Source organism: Protomyctophum bolini (genome assembly GCF_963924005.1).
Source record: "Protomyctophum bolini genome assembly, chromosome: 7".
Taxonomy (NCBI): domain Eukaryota; kingdom Metazoa; phylum Chordata; class Actinopteri; order Myctophiformes; family Myctophidae; genus Protomyctophum; species Protomyctophum bolini.
Genome location: NC_137868.1, coordinates 47,304,021 through 47,324,750, shown reverse-complemented (window position 1 = coordinate 47,324,750; position 20,730 = coordinate 47,304,021). Strand labels below are relative to the sequence as shown.

Here is a 20,730-nt window from a genome sequence, read left to right as displayed (position 1 = left end):
CAGAACTACAGGGGCAGACAGGAAGGCACAAAACAAGACTACAAAATAACGGTTCACAGTGTAAAGCAACTACTGCAACTAAGAACGAGGAAAAATACAGTGTACAACATCACAGTAAAAAGGTAAAACACTAACTAACTAAAACCATGAAACAGGGTACACAAAATACATAACACAAGTCACAGACTGTGACAGACGCGGCCGCGCCAGATAACATGAGGAACTATTTCCCGGGGGGGACCAGAGAACCGTTCCCCCCATGCCCGAAGGTTCGAGCCTGGCTCTATGTGTAAAGGCCACGGGCCCCACATCGGAGCCAGAGTTAAAGAAAGCGAGAATAATGAACACGAACACTGTGAACATTCCGCAAAATGTTGTTGCTGCTATTGTTTTGAAACATACAAATGCACTTTCGTACAGAAAACGTTCAATAATTGTACAACCTTGTTTTGTAATAAAAAGGCCTTTGATTACATCAACGCCTCATATATTACCACAAAACAAAATGAAACAACAAAATCGAACCCATACGGGCATTATGAGCTCACCGCAACGAGAGTCGCTAGGCCTCTCGACAGCGGTGAGACAGTGCTTAGGCACGGGCAATATGAGCCCACCGTGCAGAGAGTTTTTAGGCCTCTCGACAGCGGAGACAGCGGCTATGGATCATTGGAAGCAGCTACATCCGGCGTGGGGAAGAGCGAGCCATGCAGACCATGGTGACCAATATTGGGCTCAATGCCCAGGTCTCCTGGTTTGGCTGGGGTGGCCTGAGATGGGAGAAGTTGGTCCCTTTCTTCTACCGATCCCTGAAAGGAGGAAGAGCTCCACATGTCCTCTTGGTGCACTGTGGTGGTAACGACCTGGCGAAGGTGAAGAGTGTAGATCTTGTAAATGACATGAAGGACCTGCAGCACCTCCACAACACCATTTCCACAGATGAAGATCGTCTTCTCTGAACTCAGCCAGAGATGTCAGTGGCGGGGTGCTGCAAGGCCTGGGAAGATCAACAAGGCCAGAAAATGGGTGAAAAGTGTGATGGCTACTTTTGTTAGGGAATTATTAGGTGGGAGCTAGGTGGCTCATCCTTGCATAGGCCTACAGTTTGACTGCCCTGGCCAATTTCTGCCTGATGGAGTTAATTTTACTTACTTTGGGAAATTATATAGTGTAGCTCAATCCCATATAAAGCTATAATCTAGAGAGTGAGTCATATACTACCTAGTCCTAGATCATTACTACCTACTACAGAGGTTTTCTTTAAGTAAAAAAAATACCACAAACTGGCCAGAGAAAAAATATTTATGTGAAGATATAACAAAACAAAAAAATATATATAGTTTTCTCCACAATAATAATTCAAGCATGCACATTGCATAATGGAGATAGAGGCACAGTTCCGTTAATACTGATCACCACCTGGTGGAAGACAGTAATATTTGAAGCATTTAGCCATGATACCTACAGTCTTGTACTACAACATAAGAGATGCCACATCAGATTACTGTAACCTGGCTCATCAGAGTCGTAATGGCTCTGACCTGGTCTAAACCTATGTGTATAGCGGTTATTTGAAGAATCTACAAGTGTCAGATAGATAGGCCTACAATATTTAAAAAAAAATTAAAATGAAATGTGGAATATTTGGAAGCTTCATTTGTTTGTTTTTTTAATTCCACGATTTTTGTAATCCATTTGTTTATTTTTTCACCCAGTGTCAATTGTCTAGTAGTGTAATCCTGGGTGCTACACTCGGTAAACGGAAAACTCGCCGGTTTTCAGACTTGCCGCAGTTTAGTGCATTTTTACCTTTATTTAAAATGCATTGAATTGAGAGAAAGAGAGGATAGTTGTTTAGAGTGGTCGTCTACATTCCACCAACATAAATCTGTGATAGTAAACATACTGACAGAACGAAGTCCAAACCCCTGCACACGTGATGATTCCAGCTGCTGCTCATTGATGGCACTTGGAAATGAAGCCACCTGCAATTACAACATTTGGTGAATATGCCAACCTGGAGCATTGCCGGAGGTTGATGTAGTGTTTGACAGGTATCAAGAGGAAACAATCAAAGCAGGAAAAAATAATTAAGTGCAATTAAGTAACGCCTCCGACCAATACATTGTAAAATAGAGAACGGGTCTGTTCCTCTTCCACCAGACTGGTCTAGACTAGCTTCATTGCACTTAAGGAAAATGAAGCAGACCTTGCTCTATTACTTCCATTACTTTCAAGAACATAAACACAGGTCAAAAACAACAGGTGGTAGCTGGGGTGTCGGAGGGGGAGTTCTATTAGTGAAGTTAGTATGTGGTTCGTTGAGAATTGAGTTCAAAACAGGTAGGTTGCGCACATCCAGTCCCTTGCTGGTGTCGGACGAGAAGTCTGCACACAGCTCTGCTCCACAGTGTTTAGTTTTATGATATAAAAAAAACTTTACAGGTTGACAACGTTTCAGCCATTGTTGACCTTCATTAGGGGCTATTATTATTAGATATTTTATTAATTTGACTAAATACACGTTTTATGCCAGAACATTAAAAAAGGATAATAGCACTAGATGTAGCTGACCCCAAATTACAGCAATTCATTATTGGGTGTATACTTGTAAACAGTGCATGCCGATTGACGAGTCCCGACACAGGATGGCAGAGAAGTGATGTGGATATTGCTTACAATAGATATGTATCCATATAGAGGCCACAAATATCGATATATCGATATAAGCGTTTATTGTATTTGTGCAACATGGCCATTATTTTGAATAAAGCACTGTCAGGCCCACAGAGATCTTTAAATTTGATGTCCAAACATCCTAACAAAAGGTCTGGGAAGGGAGTGCATTGCAACTTGCAAGGGGGGGGGATTTGATAACGTTAAACAGAGGTACGTTTGGCAAAACTGTGTCACCCAGATAATTCATACCGTTTATTGCTGTATCGATACAGCAGCCTCTCAGTCGATTCACCCATCATCTGGATTTTCGATCGATATATTGCCATATCGATTAATTTAATGCACCACTAATGGCTGTGAGCATGAACCATCTTGTTTTGTTTTATAGGATTGATGTCCATAGCCGCAAGCAAACTTCTAGATCCTATTTTTAATATCTGGAAACATCAAACCTTGACTGCCCATACATCCAAACAGAAAAGTCTGATTATATTAAACAGCATTAAACTCACCAGCATTGCAGCTGTATGGAAAGCTTGAATTATCCTCTGTCTGCAAGACATGTAACACTTTCTGTCAAGAAATTCCGTGCAGGTGATCTTTTTTAAGTGTTGTAGTTTAGAAACAACTGTTGGAAATCATGCAATGGTTTTGCTTATCTTTTGAAATTGCACATAATGCAGGAGGCAGCAAAACACGCCTTATTACCTTTTATGCTCTAGTGCCGTGATTTTTTGCCACCCTAAACATGATCACCAGGTCTTATTGTTATATAAGGAGGTATAATTTTTACAGTAGTTGTTAAAATGTTGTTTTTATGTGGGCACGCCCACCAGTTCATTAAGTATGCCTGGTTTGCCTGGTGGATGGTGAACCACCTGAACTGAAGCCGCACCCACAGCTGTAGTTGTATGATAAAGGGGGATGGGGTTAGGGGAGGAGCTGATAGTGTGATGTCACTATATTACTGTTTATTTCTTTTTTTTAAATATATTTTTTATCCCACGATTTTGTAACCCATTTTTCACCCCTGTGCCAATCATCTACTGTGATCCTGGGCTCTACACACCCTCCGCCAACCTGGGGAGAGCAACGGACTCATGCTCCCTTCATGCCTGAGTGTCCAAGTTGCTCCTTTACACCTGACAGTTACTGTTTATTTCATTGGCCCATTTGACTGTCAAAGTTTCAGCCTCCAGAAAGAAACCCCAAATACAAAGTTAATACACCATTGCACATAAAAACGACTCCAGGGTGTGAAGTACTGTCAGCTAATACACATGAAATACAAATACAAAAATTGTGGCACTCCCTCTTTAAGATGGACCACATGCCTTTTGATGTTGATCATGGTATCGTCTTTACACTGCATTTATATAATTACTCAATATAAAATAATTCATTAATGAAATGTTTTTGTAATATAGAACAAAGGATCAGTGAAAAGCAGTGTAACCTTTATTAACCCATTCTGGATGGGAAGCCCTTTTGGTGTTGTTTTAACTGAGCATTATGTTGTACTTTAGCTATTTTAGAAAAATCGTAAAAATGTGGCACAAATCTTTGAATATATATTCTTTCAGAGCGAAGGTTTTTTTTCCCGACGTCAGGCCTAAATGGGTTAAAAAGTATATGTCTGCCTTTAGAATAATACCTCCATTATTAAGACGCAAAACGTGTGTAATGTCTTGCTGAGACCTACTACATATGTGCTGTCATTTGATAGTCCAAACAGCACAAGTGAACACACAGTGAACAGCTAAAAAGATTGTACGGCTTCTCAGAACTTTATTTATGAGTACACGATTATATTATTATTATATATTATTTGCAGGGTCATATCTGCTGATACCGTTTCTGCCTGATTCCGATATTATACAGAGGACCACAGCCTGTTAACTAGCCTGTTAAAGTATTCAAACAGTCAATACATGTACTTTTTCCAAGTGTCTGTTTTCACAACTGAATGACTACTGAATGAGATGAGTACACAAATGAAATAGAGAAAAATGTAAAGTTTATTTTTTACTTAAGATCGTATTTGATTTGGCTTTTGTTCTAGACTAGAAATACTAGACACAAAAATTCCTCCACTGCCTTCAAACACAAAATACACAAACAAAACAGTACTGCATTATGCTGATTGTAGCCTGAGCTAACGTGTTAGGTTTCTGGTCTAGAGGGGCGGGTCGCGGCTGAGATTTGCGCACGCCCTGATTGGATCTCATCGATCTGTCCGTCACCCCCGGCCCCTCCTCTCCCCTCTAGTGCAGCGCTACGTCACATCATTTGGAACTACGCCCACCCGGAAGGGTTGACTCCCACTTTTAGACCAGAGAGGCCAATGCGTTCCTCCAGGCTTTCCATTTTTGCACCAACAAAAATGAAAGCCTGGTACCGAGGCTATGCTAATTGATATTTGAACATGTTTAACAAAAAAATAAGCAGCTTGAGGAGTACAAAATAAAATAACTTTACAAATTGCTGTAACTAAAATAGTCACAGCACTGCTGTCTCCTTCTCAACGGCACATTGCACAGGGGTTCACATTAGAGAGACAAGCTGAATTCATTATTTTGTTCTGCTGGTTAACGTTGATGGTAAGCCCCTCTCCCACAAACCTACTATTATGAAAAATAGGTACAGTATGTGGCCAATGAAACTTTAAGTTATTAGTGTGGGTACAGACATTGAGAGCTGAGAGATAATCTGTGCTCCATTACTGAGGCCAAAGGCTTGCTTGTTCAAAGTAGCCTCCAGTCCAGTAACGAGTGCTCATACTACGAGGCAATCAGTGTTGAAAACGTATACCCCAGTCAATCACTACTCTAAACTAATTTAACATTTTTTTTCCACCATAAAACAGGATCATCAGGTATTATTATTATATAAGGCGGGATAATTCTTTCAAAAAAAGTGTACAGTATTTGATAAATTTTAGTTTTCATGACACGCCCTCCAGTTAATTAAGTATGCCTGGATTGACTGGTGGGTGGTGATCCACCTGAACTGAAGCCACACCCACAGCTGTTGTATGGTAAAGGGAGATGGGTAAGTTTTTTCCCCCTGTATGAGTCAACATGTGCGTTTTTAGATTACACCTTAGAGTAAAGCTTTTGCCACAAACTGTACAAGTAGAGGGCTTTTCTCCTGTATGAGTCATCATGTGTACTCTTAGCTCACCACTGTGAACACAGCCTTTGCCACAAACTGTGCAAGTAAAGGGTTTTTCCCCTGCATGAGTCAACATGTGTATTTTTAGTTGCCCCCTGTGAACACAGCCTTTCCCACAAACAGTACAATTAAAGGGTTTTACCCCTGTATGAGTCAACATATGTGATTTTAGATTTCCCCTTTGAGTACAGCCTTTGCCACAAACTGTACATGTAAAGGGCTTTTCTCCTGTATGAGTCATCATGTGTGATTTTAGACTACTTCTTTGAGTAAAGCCTTTGCCACAAACTATACATGTAAAATTCTTTGTGAACATGTTGCCACACTCCATAGAAATTAAACCTTTCCTCCCTGTGTGTCTCCTCATGGAGTGAATTTGTTTCGATGATTTAAAATCTTTGGACAACTTGTTTCTTTCTTCTTTAACATTTTGTGTCTCGTGTGACTTCAATGTTTTTATAGCTGACTGATTAGCCACCCAGGTATCCTCCTCCGACTCGTCACTGTGTTTAGTGATTTCAGATTCAGAACGGTGTGAAGAGAGGAGGTCATCACTAGTGGGCTGTGATGTTCCACAGTCCTCTACATCAGCTTGTGTTTGCATGTGTTGAGTTGAGGTGCTGGCTACAGGCTCTGTGTCTCGGTTTTCATCATCACCTTCACTTTTCAATGCTAGTAATGTCAACGTTGACCCATCAGCCTCCTCTGGTCTTTGAAGTAGCTCCTCCTGTTCCACTTTAATGTGTGGAGGTTCTGGTTCCTCCTGGACCAGACTGGGGCTCATCTCCTGCTGTTCAGGTGAAACCTCCTCTTGACACACAGGGAGGTGCAGGAAGTCTAGGCAAAAGATACAATGAGAGACAACCAATGAATGTTGGTCATGAAGTGTGGGTCATGGCCGAAAGAATAAGGTCGCAAATACAAGCTAGGCGGTAAGAATATGGTTTGACCTCAATTTATTTTTGTAGTACTAGGTGTCCTTAATAACATACTAAAAGTTTACCAAAGTTTGACCACTTTAAGTGATTTTGGTGTCTAACCCTATATTTTGGTTATCTAAGAATCCAATTCACTTATTATAAATGTAATTATAGTGAAGTGAATATAATAACAATTGTCTTTATTATAGGGTTATAAGTGTATTTGTGTTAACAATTAATAACGTTTTCCAATATAAATGGACATTTTTCCTTTTCCCATGTGCCATAATGCCCAGCATAGGTTGTTGTTGAAGCTCCCATGCACTCCTATAGTATCAGTCCCATAGTAACAGTACCTCCCTTTCACTCCCATTCAGTCCCATTCACTCCCATAGTATCAGTCCCATAGTAACAATAACTCCCATTCACTCCCATGCACTACCATAGTATCAGTACCTCCCATTCACCCCCATTATATCAGTCCCATAGTAACAGTACCTCCCTTTCACTCCCATGCACTACCATAGTATCCCATTCAGTCCCATTCACTCACATTCAGTCCCATTAACTCCTAATCACTCCCATTCAGTCCCATAGTAACAGTACCTCCCATTCACTCCCATAGTAACAGTACCTCCCATTCACTCCCATTCTATCAGTCCCATAGTAACAGTACCTCCCATTCAGTTCCATGCACTCCTATAGTATCAGTCCCATAGTAACAGTACTTCCCTTTCACTCCCATTTAGTCCCATTCACTCCCATAGTATCAGTCCCATAGTAACAGTACCTCCCTTTCACTCCCATTTAGTCCCATTCACTCCCATAGTATCAGTCCCATAGTAACAGTACCTCCCATTCACTCCCATTCTATCAGTCCCATAGTAACAGTACCTCCCATTCCCATTCACTCCCATTTTGAAAGGTGTGTTAAAATGGCCTACGTCACATTTTATTATGACTTAGACAAAATAAAATGGCATAAGTCTCCCTCTTGACAGAGGCCATTGTTTTAATAGGGTGTAACAGGAAGGCCTTTTACGTTATGGCTTAGGCGATTTTACCAGAGGTGGCCAGCATCACCAGGTGGTGATTTAGGCCAAAAACTCATTTTCGGCAAAACATGACTTAGGCCATTAGTTTGATATTCAATTCTGCCTTTGACGGTGAAGGCCAATTCATTCAAGAATGGACTCCACAAATGTATCTGTCTGTACATAACTAAAGGCTGCACTTTGATGATCATGTGAGTACTGAGTGAGTACTGTAGTCCCACAGAATAGACAGTCTGTTTTGCTGTTGAAAGGACTATCTGCTGATCTGGCACTTCTCTTTGGTGGCTCATCAACTTTAGTTTTTTGTTGGAGTATAATGTTTTGGGGATTTATGTACTGCTGTCGACATTTTGAGTGTACTTTTTCACCAGCTGAAATTACTATGTCATCCCCTCTTCGCACACTTGCACTGTTGATTCCATCAGCTCCCTTCTGACGGACTTCAAACACATCAGAAGCATCTCTTAATGCTTCATGGCAGATTTTGCAAGTTTCTCCAGCATTCATGGTCAGGCTACCATTTTAGTATGCTTTGCCAATAGCTGAAATGACGTGTTAGCCCCTGTGAGCATACTGGCACTGCTAGCCTGTATTCCGAGTATAAATAAAGGTGAGAAAGAAAAAGAAAGAAAGCCAGCCTTCCTAAAAATCTATTTAATGTGGTTCATGCCATGCCATTACAACAACACATTTGGGGGACTACCTGAAAACGGGTGTCCATTTCAGAGGGTTTTAATAGAGTCACACACATAATATTGGATTTCACAATGATCTAATTGTATCTCTGCCATTTGGACAAGTCCACTAGATTCACAGGCCCCAAAAACATAGGGTTAGACACAAAATATATTTGTCTACGATAAATAGGCTAATGAAGGAGTTAAGCTATTTTAATGATTGTTTGGCGATCGTGGACGCCATCTTGAAAATAACACCTTTCGGGTGGTCAAACGTTGGTAAACTTTTAGTATGTTATTAGGGACACCTAATACTACAAAAAACTGTTGAGAAACCTTGTTACAATTTTTTGAGGGTAAGGTGCAGTTTTTTCATAGATTTACTCGCCTAAGCGGCCAAAATGAGTTTTCTTTGACGGGTGGTTGGCATCTCCCTTAGAGATAGGGTGAGAAGTTCAGTCACACGAGAGAGACTCGGAGTAGAAGCGCTGTTCCTTTGCCTGGAAAGGAGCCAGCTTAGGTGGTTCGGGCATCTGTTTAGGATGCCTCTCGGGCGTCTCCCTAGGGAGGTCCTCGACGCACGTCCCACTGGGAGGAGACCCCGGGGCAGACCAAGGCGCAGTTGGAGGAAATACATTTACTCACTGGCCTTGGAACGTCTCTGGATCCCCCAGGAGGAAGTCACTAAATGTTGCTCTGGAGAGGGAAGTCTGGAGCACTGTGGTGGAGCTGTTGCCCCCACGACCCGACTACGGATAAGTGGTTGAAGATGGATAGATGAATGGATATATATATATATATATATATATATATATTTTTTTAAAGGCTCTGGCACCGTGGACAAAGTAAGGATGGTACCAAATATACCAGCATTCAAAAGTATGCTCAATTTCCAAAATGAATTGTAGGCTGTTCAAGCGAGTGGCAACTGGGATTACTGAAACATTGATGAGGAGATAGTCCTACAAAAGAAGATAATTAAAGAAGGAAACTGACAGAGCATGACACTTACTGGTGTCCAGGAGGTCTTCAGATTCCTGTTTAACAGAAACGGTCCAGGATGGTTGAGGAGAACTCATCTTCACCTGCAGGCTGGTCTCCACAAACTGGTCTGGAATGAAGGAATAGAATAAGGACTTTGATGTAACATGGCATATAAATGTACATTGTGCATATCTAGCATTGAAATATGATATATTTGGAATGCTCTAGATTGTGTAGAATGCTCTTAACACACTGACAGCCAGGTACTACTTAATTATTCCGCTACTGCCAGCCTTTTTTCAGTGAAGACCCAGTGATGTACACAACAGTAAGTACTAGTTTCTCCAAGGACAAGTATGCACCGTGTCCCAGCACTTTTGATGAGTATGCACCGTCCCAGAACTTTTGATGCGTATGCACTGTCCCAGCACTTTTGATTCGTATGCACCGTCCCAGCACTTTTGATTCGTATGCACCGTCCCAGCAAATGACTTAATGACTACTTGTGCCTGATACGGCAGTGGTGCCAGATTACATACATGTATACATAGGAGCATTAGCTTTAATCCTCCCGACACTAAAACATATCGTCAGTACGTCACCACCATCGAAAACCATTGGTTTTATCAGGCACAACTAGTCATTACGTCATTTGCTGGGATGGTGCATACGCATCGAAAATGCTGGGACGGTGCATACGCATCGAAAATGCTGGGACGGTGCATACTGCGCAAAGTAACCACAGTATACCACTAATCAACTTACAAATTACATATGGCAGTTCCTTTAATCCACCCGGCACTGGTATAACTAGCTGGTATAACTAGCTCTCAATGATGACGTAATAAAGATGTGGATTAAAAGGACCCAATGCCAGAGTGTAATTGGTTTTCGATGGTGACGTAATGACGATATGTTTTAGTGTTGGGAGGATTAACCCATTCTGGGCGGGAATCCATTTTGGTGTTAGCATGTTATGCTTTAGCCATTGAAAAATAGTAGATCTACAAGCTCATAGCGCGCCACCGAGTGGCGCACTACGAGCTTGTAGATCTGCTATTTTTGAAAGATCTGATCTCAGGTGAAATGGCTTAAGGTAATGCTCCTATGTATACATGTATGTAATCTGGCACCACTGCCGTATCAGGCACAAGTAGTCATTCGATGTACAGCTTCCATTTGACTAAAATTGCCGGCTGGCTTTGGAAATGACTGTGTGGAAGTGTTCGTCGTGGACAGTGGTACATCCTGGTATTTCCCAATGCATTTTAAGTGTTGTTTATTTATTGATTGCACCTCATCAGTGCAGGCACGCCTCTCTAAATTGGAGGGTGCCAAGTATTGTAGAGGAGGGGTGTGTTGTCTGTCTATATTTAAGAGCAATATTTTAGTAGTCTTTTGAATATAATGTTGAGTGAGAAATGTAACTTATATTCTGTTGTACAACATCCTTTAAATGTTAGGTTAGTCATGGGCTATGGCTAAGGTATAGCTAGGTTAATGACTGTTAATTGATTGCATGTTGAGGCCCCTGGGCTAGAGTCATTTTTGAGGCCCTCCCCGGGCCCTTACGGCCACGCGGAAAAGCCGTACGGGAGTTCATTTTGGTCGAAACGTTATTGGGCGAGTGGCAAAATCAACCTAATAAAACTAACTTTGTGCAATAACTAAACACAAATCTCACTTCAATTGGATAGCAATACTTTACAATTTCTTTCATCATTATTAACACATTTAGTACCGGAACTGCATGCTTGCGCCAGAGTAATCGCCAGAGTAGTGATCGCTTCTATTTTGAAAGCCATGAACCGGAAATACGTTCTTAAAAAAGTTGACTGACAAAGTGACCTCAAAATCTCCGATCATCTTAATATATTTATATACGCTCCAAAAAGAGTTCATATTTTGCGGGAGAGACGGATGAGGAGCAGAAACGCAGCGCCAGCATATCGATCCATTCATCACCACGGAGAGCGCCCTGGATCAGGAGATACGAGTCATTCTTTCCGCCGCGCTAACATGGGAGTCAATGACAAGCTAATATTTGCACAGAGCGTTAGCATACGGCAAGCGAAAAGCGAAATGCCAAAAAATAAAAAAGGAATAATTCTGAATATTATCATCTCGTCCCGCGTCGTTTGGACGTCGCTAGGACGTCCACAGACGTCTAAGGCACCTCTCGGTTCCAATCCTTATGACGTTTCAGGACGTATTATGTACAAAATGTGTTAATAATATTTATTTTTGTTTAAAACAAATTGCCCTCCCAGGCTCCCAACCCCATAATGGTATCGGAGCATCTCTAATACATGTCAATTTGAGGTACACGTCATTAATATTAAAACAAAATAATTGGTGAAAAATGTGATTATTCTGTGTGTTTAATGTGTGCGGCGTGTACCTCCATGGTGTCTTTGTCGAAGATGAGGGACTCCTGGCTGATCTGGTGGTCGCCCTCCAGGTTGTCCATGTTGCACTTGTAGTTGATGATGTTCTGCTCGTTCCATTTCAGGCTGTTCGTCTGTTCCCCCAGGGAGCCGGCGACGTCCACGGACACGTGGTCTATCTCCTGGTGACGGACAGGGAAGAGAGAAGCACAGCAGGGGGACGTGAGAAGGGAATGGAACCCGAGTGGTTAATGAGATGAGTTTATTTCTCGTATGGCTAGAGGTGTGACTGTGAAGTGAATCACACAGCAGACTGGACAGTACCTGCATCTTGGTTTGAACCCAGGGTCCAATGATGTTGGCCTGGGTGGACTGTACCTCCATCTTGGTTTGAACCCAGGGTCCAATGATGTTGGCCTGGGTGGACTGTAGGCGTACCTCCATCTTGGTTTGAACCCAGGGTCCAATGATGTTGGCCTGGGTGGACTGTAGGCGTACCTCCATCTTGGTTTGAACCCAGGGTCCAGTGATGTTGGCCTGGGTGGTGAACTGGCACCTCAGTCTCTGCTACCTGGCCACCTCCTCCTGAAGCATTTGGTCTCTGAGGGGCACCAGTTGTTTCACCTGCAGGAGGTGCCAGAGGGTCATGTTTCAGTCAGGGTTACCGCACATTTTTACCAATGAATTTACAAAACTCTTTCCAAAACATTTCCAGAATATTTAACCAAATTGCCAGACCTTGCCAGACAATCATTCAGTGTAATAATGAGTCTCTTACTCCTATGTGCAATGCTCCAAATAAAGTGTAGCAAAGATAAAGCATATAATATAGAATGGTATAACTAAATTCCAAATTCCGTGCAACTTTATTGATCACCACCTATCCTCGTCTAGGGTATAGGATCACGCTGCAGCGTGTAGATCTGTCACATCCGGTACACATTAGGCTGCAATCATACAGCCTGTTCGGCGAAAAATTACGTTGTAGGTTACATATTGCATGTAATGTCATAGATGTTTTTTTTTGTATTAACCGTTATCAATGGCCAAAAACAATGCATATCCAAATATTTGTTCCATGACCTTTGATAAATTCCATTTTTTCTTCTTCTTTTTTCTTTCTAATTTAAAAATATTTCCAGGAATTTCATGACCGTGGGAACCCAAAATGGAGCAGGGAACATCTCTGTACGTAGAAAACGTCTACGTCCCAAAACAAACTGGTCAGTCACAGTACAGCCATTTGCAAAGGGGTCTACTCTACAAGATACACTACACCTCATTGATATCATTGAGTCTACAATCACAACACCAGAGGGAGCTCCACAAATCACATTCAACCCTAGCCCCCTTTCGGAACCCTCGGTTAAGCCTTTCTGAAGTTCGGACATCGTTTACCCCAGGGTCCCTGAGTGGTCATTCCACTCTCGTTGAGAAGTCGAGAAGTACATACCCTCCGTTCACGCCGAGCGGCGCACTGCTTGAGTGTTGGTGAGATGTTTCAAAGATGCATAAAGCGAATATAGGAGACAACGGAAACGTGGGAGAAATTGCATTAACCGCCGATGCCGTTAAGTATTTTTGTATTATATCTTTTGTTTTGGCTTCTCTGAAATTATCTCTTCCTCACTTCCTTGACTTCCTTGTTGACTTCCCATTGTACCGCCTCCCGAGCGGCGACTGGCTAGCTGCACGTCCTAGTTACTGCCTCTGATTGGCCGACCGTGTACATGCAGGATGTTTATAATGCTGTTGTGTCGTGGGAGGCGGGACATGGGTAGTGAGGAAGAGAGAATTTCAGAGAAGCCAAAACTTAAAAAATAAAAAAGATTAAAAATACTTAACGGCATCTGCGTTTCCGTTGTCTTGCTTTATTCATCTTTGAAACCTCTCACCAACACTCAAGCACCGCTCGGCGTGAACGGAGGGTATGTACATCTGTATATGTATTAAACTAATGTATAGTTTAATGTGCAAATTAATATTTTTTTCAATACTCTAGAGGGTACTTTTATTTTGAAGAGATAGTCTTAAAGGACAACTTTAGTTTTTTTCAACCAAGGTTCATGTTTTATGTTGTTATTAGAGAAAGTAAAAGTTGAGTGTATTTTTTTCCCCCCATTTGCTGCTTTCTTTCGTTTTAGGGATTTTAGCTGTTTTTGACAGGGGGGCGGGGGCATTCGAGCACGGGGCTAAATATGTATTTCTTTACAAAATGTTATAGCGATTTATTTTTTTATTCTTTACTATAGTCCTACTAGACCCCCATAAATTACATTTGGCCACAAAAGATCACGAGATCTACTGAATGTGTCAAACTGACATATTGAGCCTATGACACACAGTGTGGCTTCCCCCCAGTAGGCTACCTTCACATTCAGTAGATCCTGGGCTCTTCTGTGGCCAGATGTAATTTATTGGGGTCTAGTAGGAGTATTGTCCTATAATAACAAAAATTATCACTATAACATTTTGTAAGAAATACATATTTAGCCCCATGCTCGAATGCCCTCGCCCCCCTGTCAAAACAGCTAAAATCCCTAAAACGAAAGAAAGCAGCAAATGCAAAAAAAATAACACTCATCTTTTACTTTCTCTCATAACAACCTAAAACATGAACCTTGGTTGAAAAAAACAAAAGTTGTCCTTTAAATTTGCTAGCTTAGATTTGCCAGAAAAACAGTGCCACTAAGCTATAAGTAGCAGCTGCCTCAAACGGGGCAGCGGTGGCCGAACTTGCGGAGCGGTCTTGATATCGGAAGGTCGCTAGTTCGAACCCCTACCATGAAATGTTCTATGAGCAAGTAGCTGGCTGGCTGTAAACAAGTTCTTGAGCTTAGTCCAGTTACCCTGGGTAACCATGGTAACTTTGATTACTTACTGTGTACGTGTTTGAAATGCAACTTAAACAAACCTGCAGCTCCGTGTAGTTTTATGTGTGGCTGTAAAATCACGTCCAGCTGTTTGCCTCGTCTCTCCAGCAGAGTTTCTACTAGTGTCTCTATCTCTCTCTGAAAGAGGCTGCACATGAACTGTTCCACCGAACTGAGGCGCTCGTTGACAACACACGATATCTCCTCTCTGACCGACGCCATGTGTTCATTTATCGACATCCGTAGAGACTCTATTTGGAACTTTTCACCTCGTTTATGAGACATTTTTCCACAGCGCTCTTTGTTGTTGCTGCTCAGACACAAAAACGCAACTGTCAACAAGACGGAAAATACTTCCGGTTAACGTGGTTCAAGCATGCGCAATAACGATCCAGACGCTGTCGTCCCTTGATGCCTTTCGCCCCCTGGTGGAGGAGGTAATCATTGAAATTAGACTATGGATATACAGTAAAGTACAGTTTGTATCGGCAATTGGAGCGTGACACACACACACACACACACACACACACACACACACACACACACACACACACACACACAACTATAGCCTACTGATTTGTAATGTGCTTTTGCAAAATCGTGGGTGGGTTCACCTAAAAACAAAAGATAATTGATTTATTTATTTATTTGACAGAGACAAAGTCATTAATCAACATGTCAGTTTTCACCTCAATGTAAATGGACCAGAGTTAGCCGAAGCTAAATTTCATCTGTAGTCCCTGGGCCGGCTCTTAAAAAAATGAATGATAAAAGAAAAACAAAGGGATGCCATGTGTGCTAGTGCAAGCACCCAACGGCCAACACTATGTCCTGCATACGAAAACACAATACAGTACAATACAGGAACAGATCAACATGGTACAGGGGACAGAACAACTGCAAGTGAAGTGAGAAATGACACCGGTGATAAATAGCCTACTAGATAGTTACTCATGATTACAGATTTGATTTGTTTTTAGCCACCTTTTCAGGTTGAATTTGAAGGTCAGATAGTTGGAGGTATAGAGCTCTTAATTCTGTAGGGAGACTGTTCCAGTGATGGGAGGCTCTAACAGAGAAGACTGTTTTACCAAACGCACTACGTCTGATTGGCACTTCACAGCCCCCTCTGGTAGTAAATTGCAGTTTAACAGTTCAATACTATACACTGAATACGTTACTCGTACTGACTTAGGCTACAGCATGATTTAATTGAAACTGTGTGGATTGAATTAATTTTCAAAAATGCAAAATCAGTATTAGTTGGCACCGTCTATAGAGCGCCTGACCAGCATGGGTTCTATGATGTAGGCCTACTTGAGGGGTGCTTAGCTGGGGAGGAATGTGTAGAGAAAATCCTGATTGGCGGCTACAATACAGACATGCAATGTAAGGAAGCACCTGTGTTTAAGTCATATAAGTTCTGTGATCTGCATAGTGTCAGTCAGCTAATTACCCAATCCACGAGAGTGTGTGATTCTACTCAAACTGTCATTGATCTCATTCTGACCTCGGACAAGTCCAGAATCTCCAAGAAAGGGGTTATTGTATGTGGGCTTAGTGATCATTGTATGATGTTCTGTACCCACAAAAAACAAAAAATGTTCTGAACTTCTTAAATGTCCAAGCTAGCCAAGTGCTTCGACAGTGATCTCCAAACCCAGCAGGGCATCCTAAAAACCCAACGAAACAAGCTAAGAAACATTGTAACTACCATGACTAAATCAGCTAAAAGTAACTTTATCAATGATAAAGCAGAGGAAAACAAAAACAATCCTCGTGAGCTCTGGAAGCTACTAAACAACCAACTAGGCTGCGGTCAGAAACTAAAAACCAGGTTTTCAAACAAAAACATCAAATGGAACGACACTCTCATCACTGACAAGCTTGATGTGGCCAACTACTTTAACATCTTCTTTACAAACATAGCAACAACTCTGGTTAACGAACTGCCCTCCCTCTCTGGGCTCTTTGGTGTAGAGCACATTAAAACATTATACAGAAACCTAGGCGTTTGTAAAGACGATTTTAAACTAGTTATGGTAACAACTGATGAGGTACTTAAGAACTTGAGTGCCCTCCAACCCCACAAGGCCACTGGCCATGACAATATTCCCTACAAATTTCTCAGACTCAGCCATCTCTATAGCTCCAATCATCACCCACATAGTAAACCTCTCCATCAAACAGGGACAGGTCCCCCAAGATTTCATACTGGCCAAAGTAACCCCCTTGCACAAGAAAGGGAGTAAATTAGACCCCGGCAACTACCGCCCTATTTCTATTCTAAGGGCCGATTCATACTCCTATTTTAGAGCCGAATAAAAGTCGGTTCGGCGCTGTAGAGCCTACAATTTGACGTCATTTGAGGTTCGGGGGGGCGGGTACCGTCCTAAAGTCGGCGCTTCGGTGCTACTGAAAATTTCTGACGAGCCAAAATCATTTCGGCACTACAGCGCCGAAACAGCGGTAAAATAGGAGTATGAATCGGCCCTAAGCTCCATCTCGAAATTGATGGAAAAAATAGTCTATGAACAGGTTGAAAAGTATCTTGCCAGAAATAAATTAATGTACGAGTTCCAATCTGGATTCAGAACATCCCACTCCACTGGCACATGCCTTCTCTATTTGAGCGACCACGTGAATGGAACACTGACCCCCCCCCACCCCCCCCTCCCAGTGAGCTGTGGCGGAACTAGGGCATACAAGGGCCTTTACTGTTCATAATATATGTAAACGACATGACAAGCTTGTGACTGTTCAACGAAAGAACAATATTCCTTTACAGGATCTCCTCACTGGTCAACAAAAACCTTAACAGGAGCCCTCGCACAAGGTTTCTTTTACTATGCATGCACCTCCTGGTACCACAGCACCTCAAAGGCCCTTAAAACTATAGGCTCCAGACTTCCCAAAACAAACTGGTCAGGCTCCTACTTGGCCTCACCCCCCGAACCCACCTCACCCCTGCCCACTTTGACAGGCTTGAATGGCTTAGGGTCGACGACAGAGTACAGCATCTTGCAATGGGTCTGGTCCACAAGATTCAATACACCACCAAGATGCCCATGTACCTGTCTAGATACTTCCTTAATGTTAACGAAGTCCACACCCACAACACCAGAGGAACGAACCATGTACAACCCAGATTTGTCACAAACAAGAGACTAAATTATTTTCGCTCCTATGCCACCAAAATGTGGAACGCCCTACCAACAGTCATTAAGACATGCAAATCCCTTGACTCCTTCAAATCCGCTCTCAAAGGGCACCTACGGATGGCTGCAATTCCCTGCAATGTCTGCAATGGCCCCATAAAATCTGAATCACCCCCCACCGCCCACCCCCTTTTCCCCTCACTGTATATGCTTCTTTTCCATTTTTACCTCCTTTATGATGAAGTCCTGTTCTGTTCTTTGACTATATAGAAGTGTCTATTTGTACATCTCTAAATGTTTTGATTATTTGAACAAGGTGGACCCTCTTGTAAACAAGTGTAATGCTTAATTTGGTCGTCCACTCACAGTTAACAGTCTTTGTATTGAGTTTGTGCTTTAAATGTAGGCTACTGTAATTCTGCAAACTGTTAATACATATTTCAATCAATCAATCAAAAACATCACCCACAGACTGACCAGTGTTAAATACTGGTTTAAATAACAATTAAAACATTTGGAAGGAAGCCCAAATAAGCAAATACACTTTAGAAACAAGCCCCAAAATACACAACCCGCAATTACCAATATTTAATTACAGAAAAAACAAGCCCACAGTCACTCATAATTTAAGCGGACATGGTGACACTGCTACTGACAGTGGCAATTACACTACTGAGGCTGCAGGGTATATTTTGCAGCAGCTAACAACGTTGGATTTACTTTGTAGATACACATCGCTGGCTTCCATTGAGAATGAATGGTAGACTGAATCTTTTCATCTGTCTGTCTGAAGGCAGCATAAAGGCCTATTAATAGTCTGGATTTTCGGTGGTGAGGTGACCATGACTCCAATGGTGAGCTGACCACCGGAGCTGAAATAACGTTGAGCGGTAGTGAGTAAAAACAGAGAGAAGGGCTGGATCGGTGCATGGCGGTGGTTTGCTCTTCACCACGGCTCGTGGCGTCATGCTGTAGTTCGGTGGTCACCTAACCATCCACACACACACACACACACACACACACACACACACACTACCGGTCTGTCAGAACCAGACGAGGGTCCAGTAGCCTACTTATGGTATTACAACATGTATGAGGCTATGAGGCTTATAACTCAGCAAATAGCACCTTTCATGACATGAAATGCAGCTCAAAGTGCTTCATAGAGCAATGGAGAAGGGGAAAAAAAGAAAAGAATGGCATAAAACATTAAAATAATAGTAGTAATGCAATAGGCTACAGTGAGGATAGTGAAGTGAGTATGTGGTTAGTTGAGAATAGATGCCTGCAGCTGAGACTGAAAATGCACAACAGGATTGATTACCACCCCAAACTATAGTCTCATAATCAACCTATCATGGTCTTTGTTTTACGTAACTATTGTAGGTCAGTCACTTATCTCCAGAACAGGCAAGGAAGAACATTGGTGTCCATATCCTTCTCAATGCACTACTAGACAAAAGCAACCATCAGGTCCATGAAGTACGTACAATGGCACCTACCATCAGCTCCCAGTACTTAATACTTACAATGACAATCTACCATCAGCTCACAGTACTTGCGATATGTAGCCAACCATGTTTCAACTACCAAGCCATTTTACTTTATATGTTGAATACGCCAAAAGGTGCCCAGAAATTAAACCTGAATCTTGGGGGCCAAAGGTGAGTGCACAACCAACTGCGCTACCAGTACAGTTAGTTGTAGCTTTTATTTGGAAAGTGAATTTGGGGGTCTTGAAAGTAAAATAGGCTACCCCTATTCTATGGCTGTCAATGAGGGACATTAGATGAATCGCAGGAGACAGTCAAAGGGTTAAAAAGGTAAGAGAATAAATATTTGCCTTTAAAAAAATGCCAGATGCAAAACATTATGGGCCCTATTCTCATCAGTGCACAGCTAAACCCCTTATCCCTAAACTTCAGATTTGAATTTTTTTACGGTTTTGAAAAATGATGGATCAGATCTGGACACATGTAGGCCTACATATCAGTCAACATATTTTCAGCTAAGGTACACTGACTGCTCATTGCTCACAGAAGGTGTAAGTTGAGACAAAGTGCAATACTGTGGTGACTTGCTTAGAATAGTAACATACCTGAGTTTTTTACCATTGGGTCTGTAAAATCGAAGCCTTTGTTAGAATGCTGTCAAACACCCCAGGGGGTTCGGGGGCAGCTCCTTATATTGGTAATATATCTCAACGGTGTGCAAACAGCTGTGTGGAGAGAGCTCTCTGCTCTCTCTCAGAATCGACATGACATGCAGAGTTTACAATGTATCTTGTGCTTAATCATTTAGAGTTTAGAATACATTCTAAACTCTTTCATTACATGTGTTAAACAATGTTCTGCATATTTCATATAGTAGGCATTTATAGTAGGTATTTAATTTGTTACAATGTTCTGCATACTTCCATATAGTAGCCTATAGGTATTTAATTTGTCCTATTGGTAAAATATACAGTGTGTCCCATGAACCATTTGCCATGATCCCTCCTCCCCTCACCGGAACATCCTGTGAAGTGAACATTCTGAATGGATCCTACAAGCGAAGGCAGTCTGTTAGTTCCCATGGAGGAGGGACTCAGAAGTTAGTAGGCCTATAACGGGTACACCCCTCCATTCCGAAACCCCACCATTCCGAAGGTTCACTTCCATGTTTCGGAATGGCAGGGTTTTATACTTTTCTATAACACACTGGCATTCCGAAAAAAAAAAACCCACCATTCCGAAGGTTCACTTCCATGTTTCGGAATGGCAGGGTTTTATACTTTTCTATAACACCCTGGCATTCCGAATTCCGAATATAGCCTATTATTTG

At 42.0% G+C, this 20,730-nt stretch overlaps 1 protein-coding gene across 3 annotated transcripts in view; it reads right to left on the bottom strand.

Annotated features, from left to right (window-relative positions):
• Window positions 1-4,689: 4,689 nt before the first annotated feature.
• The window catches only part of LOC308318222 (alpha-actinin-2-like), a 66,172-nt gene continuing 50,131 nt past the window's right edge, over window positions 4,690-20,730 (bottom strand). Inside the window, exons 1-5 of one of the 3 annotated variants that reach the window (XM_080767680.1) lie at window positions 14,791-14,980; window positions 12,201-12,500; window positions 11,891-12,058; window positions 9,518-9,616; window positions 4,690-6,690 (exon numbers count right to left, since the gene is read on the bottom strand). In XM_080767680.1, coding sequence (XP_080623806.1) covers window positions 5,642-6,690; window positions 9,518-9,616; window positions 11,891-12,058; window positions 12,201-12,500; window positions 14,791-14,971 — 1,797 coding nt within the window. In that variant the 5' untranslated portion in view covers window positions 14,972-14,980 and the 3' untranslated portion in view covers window positions 4,690-5,641. Of the gene's footprint in view, window positions 6,691-9,517; window positions 9,617-11,890; window positions 12,059-12,200; window positions 12,501-14,790; window positions 14,981-20,730 lie in introns of those variants that run through there. The other 2 variants (XM_080767681.1, XM_080767679.1) reach the window with 2 other exon arrangements.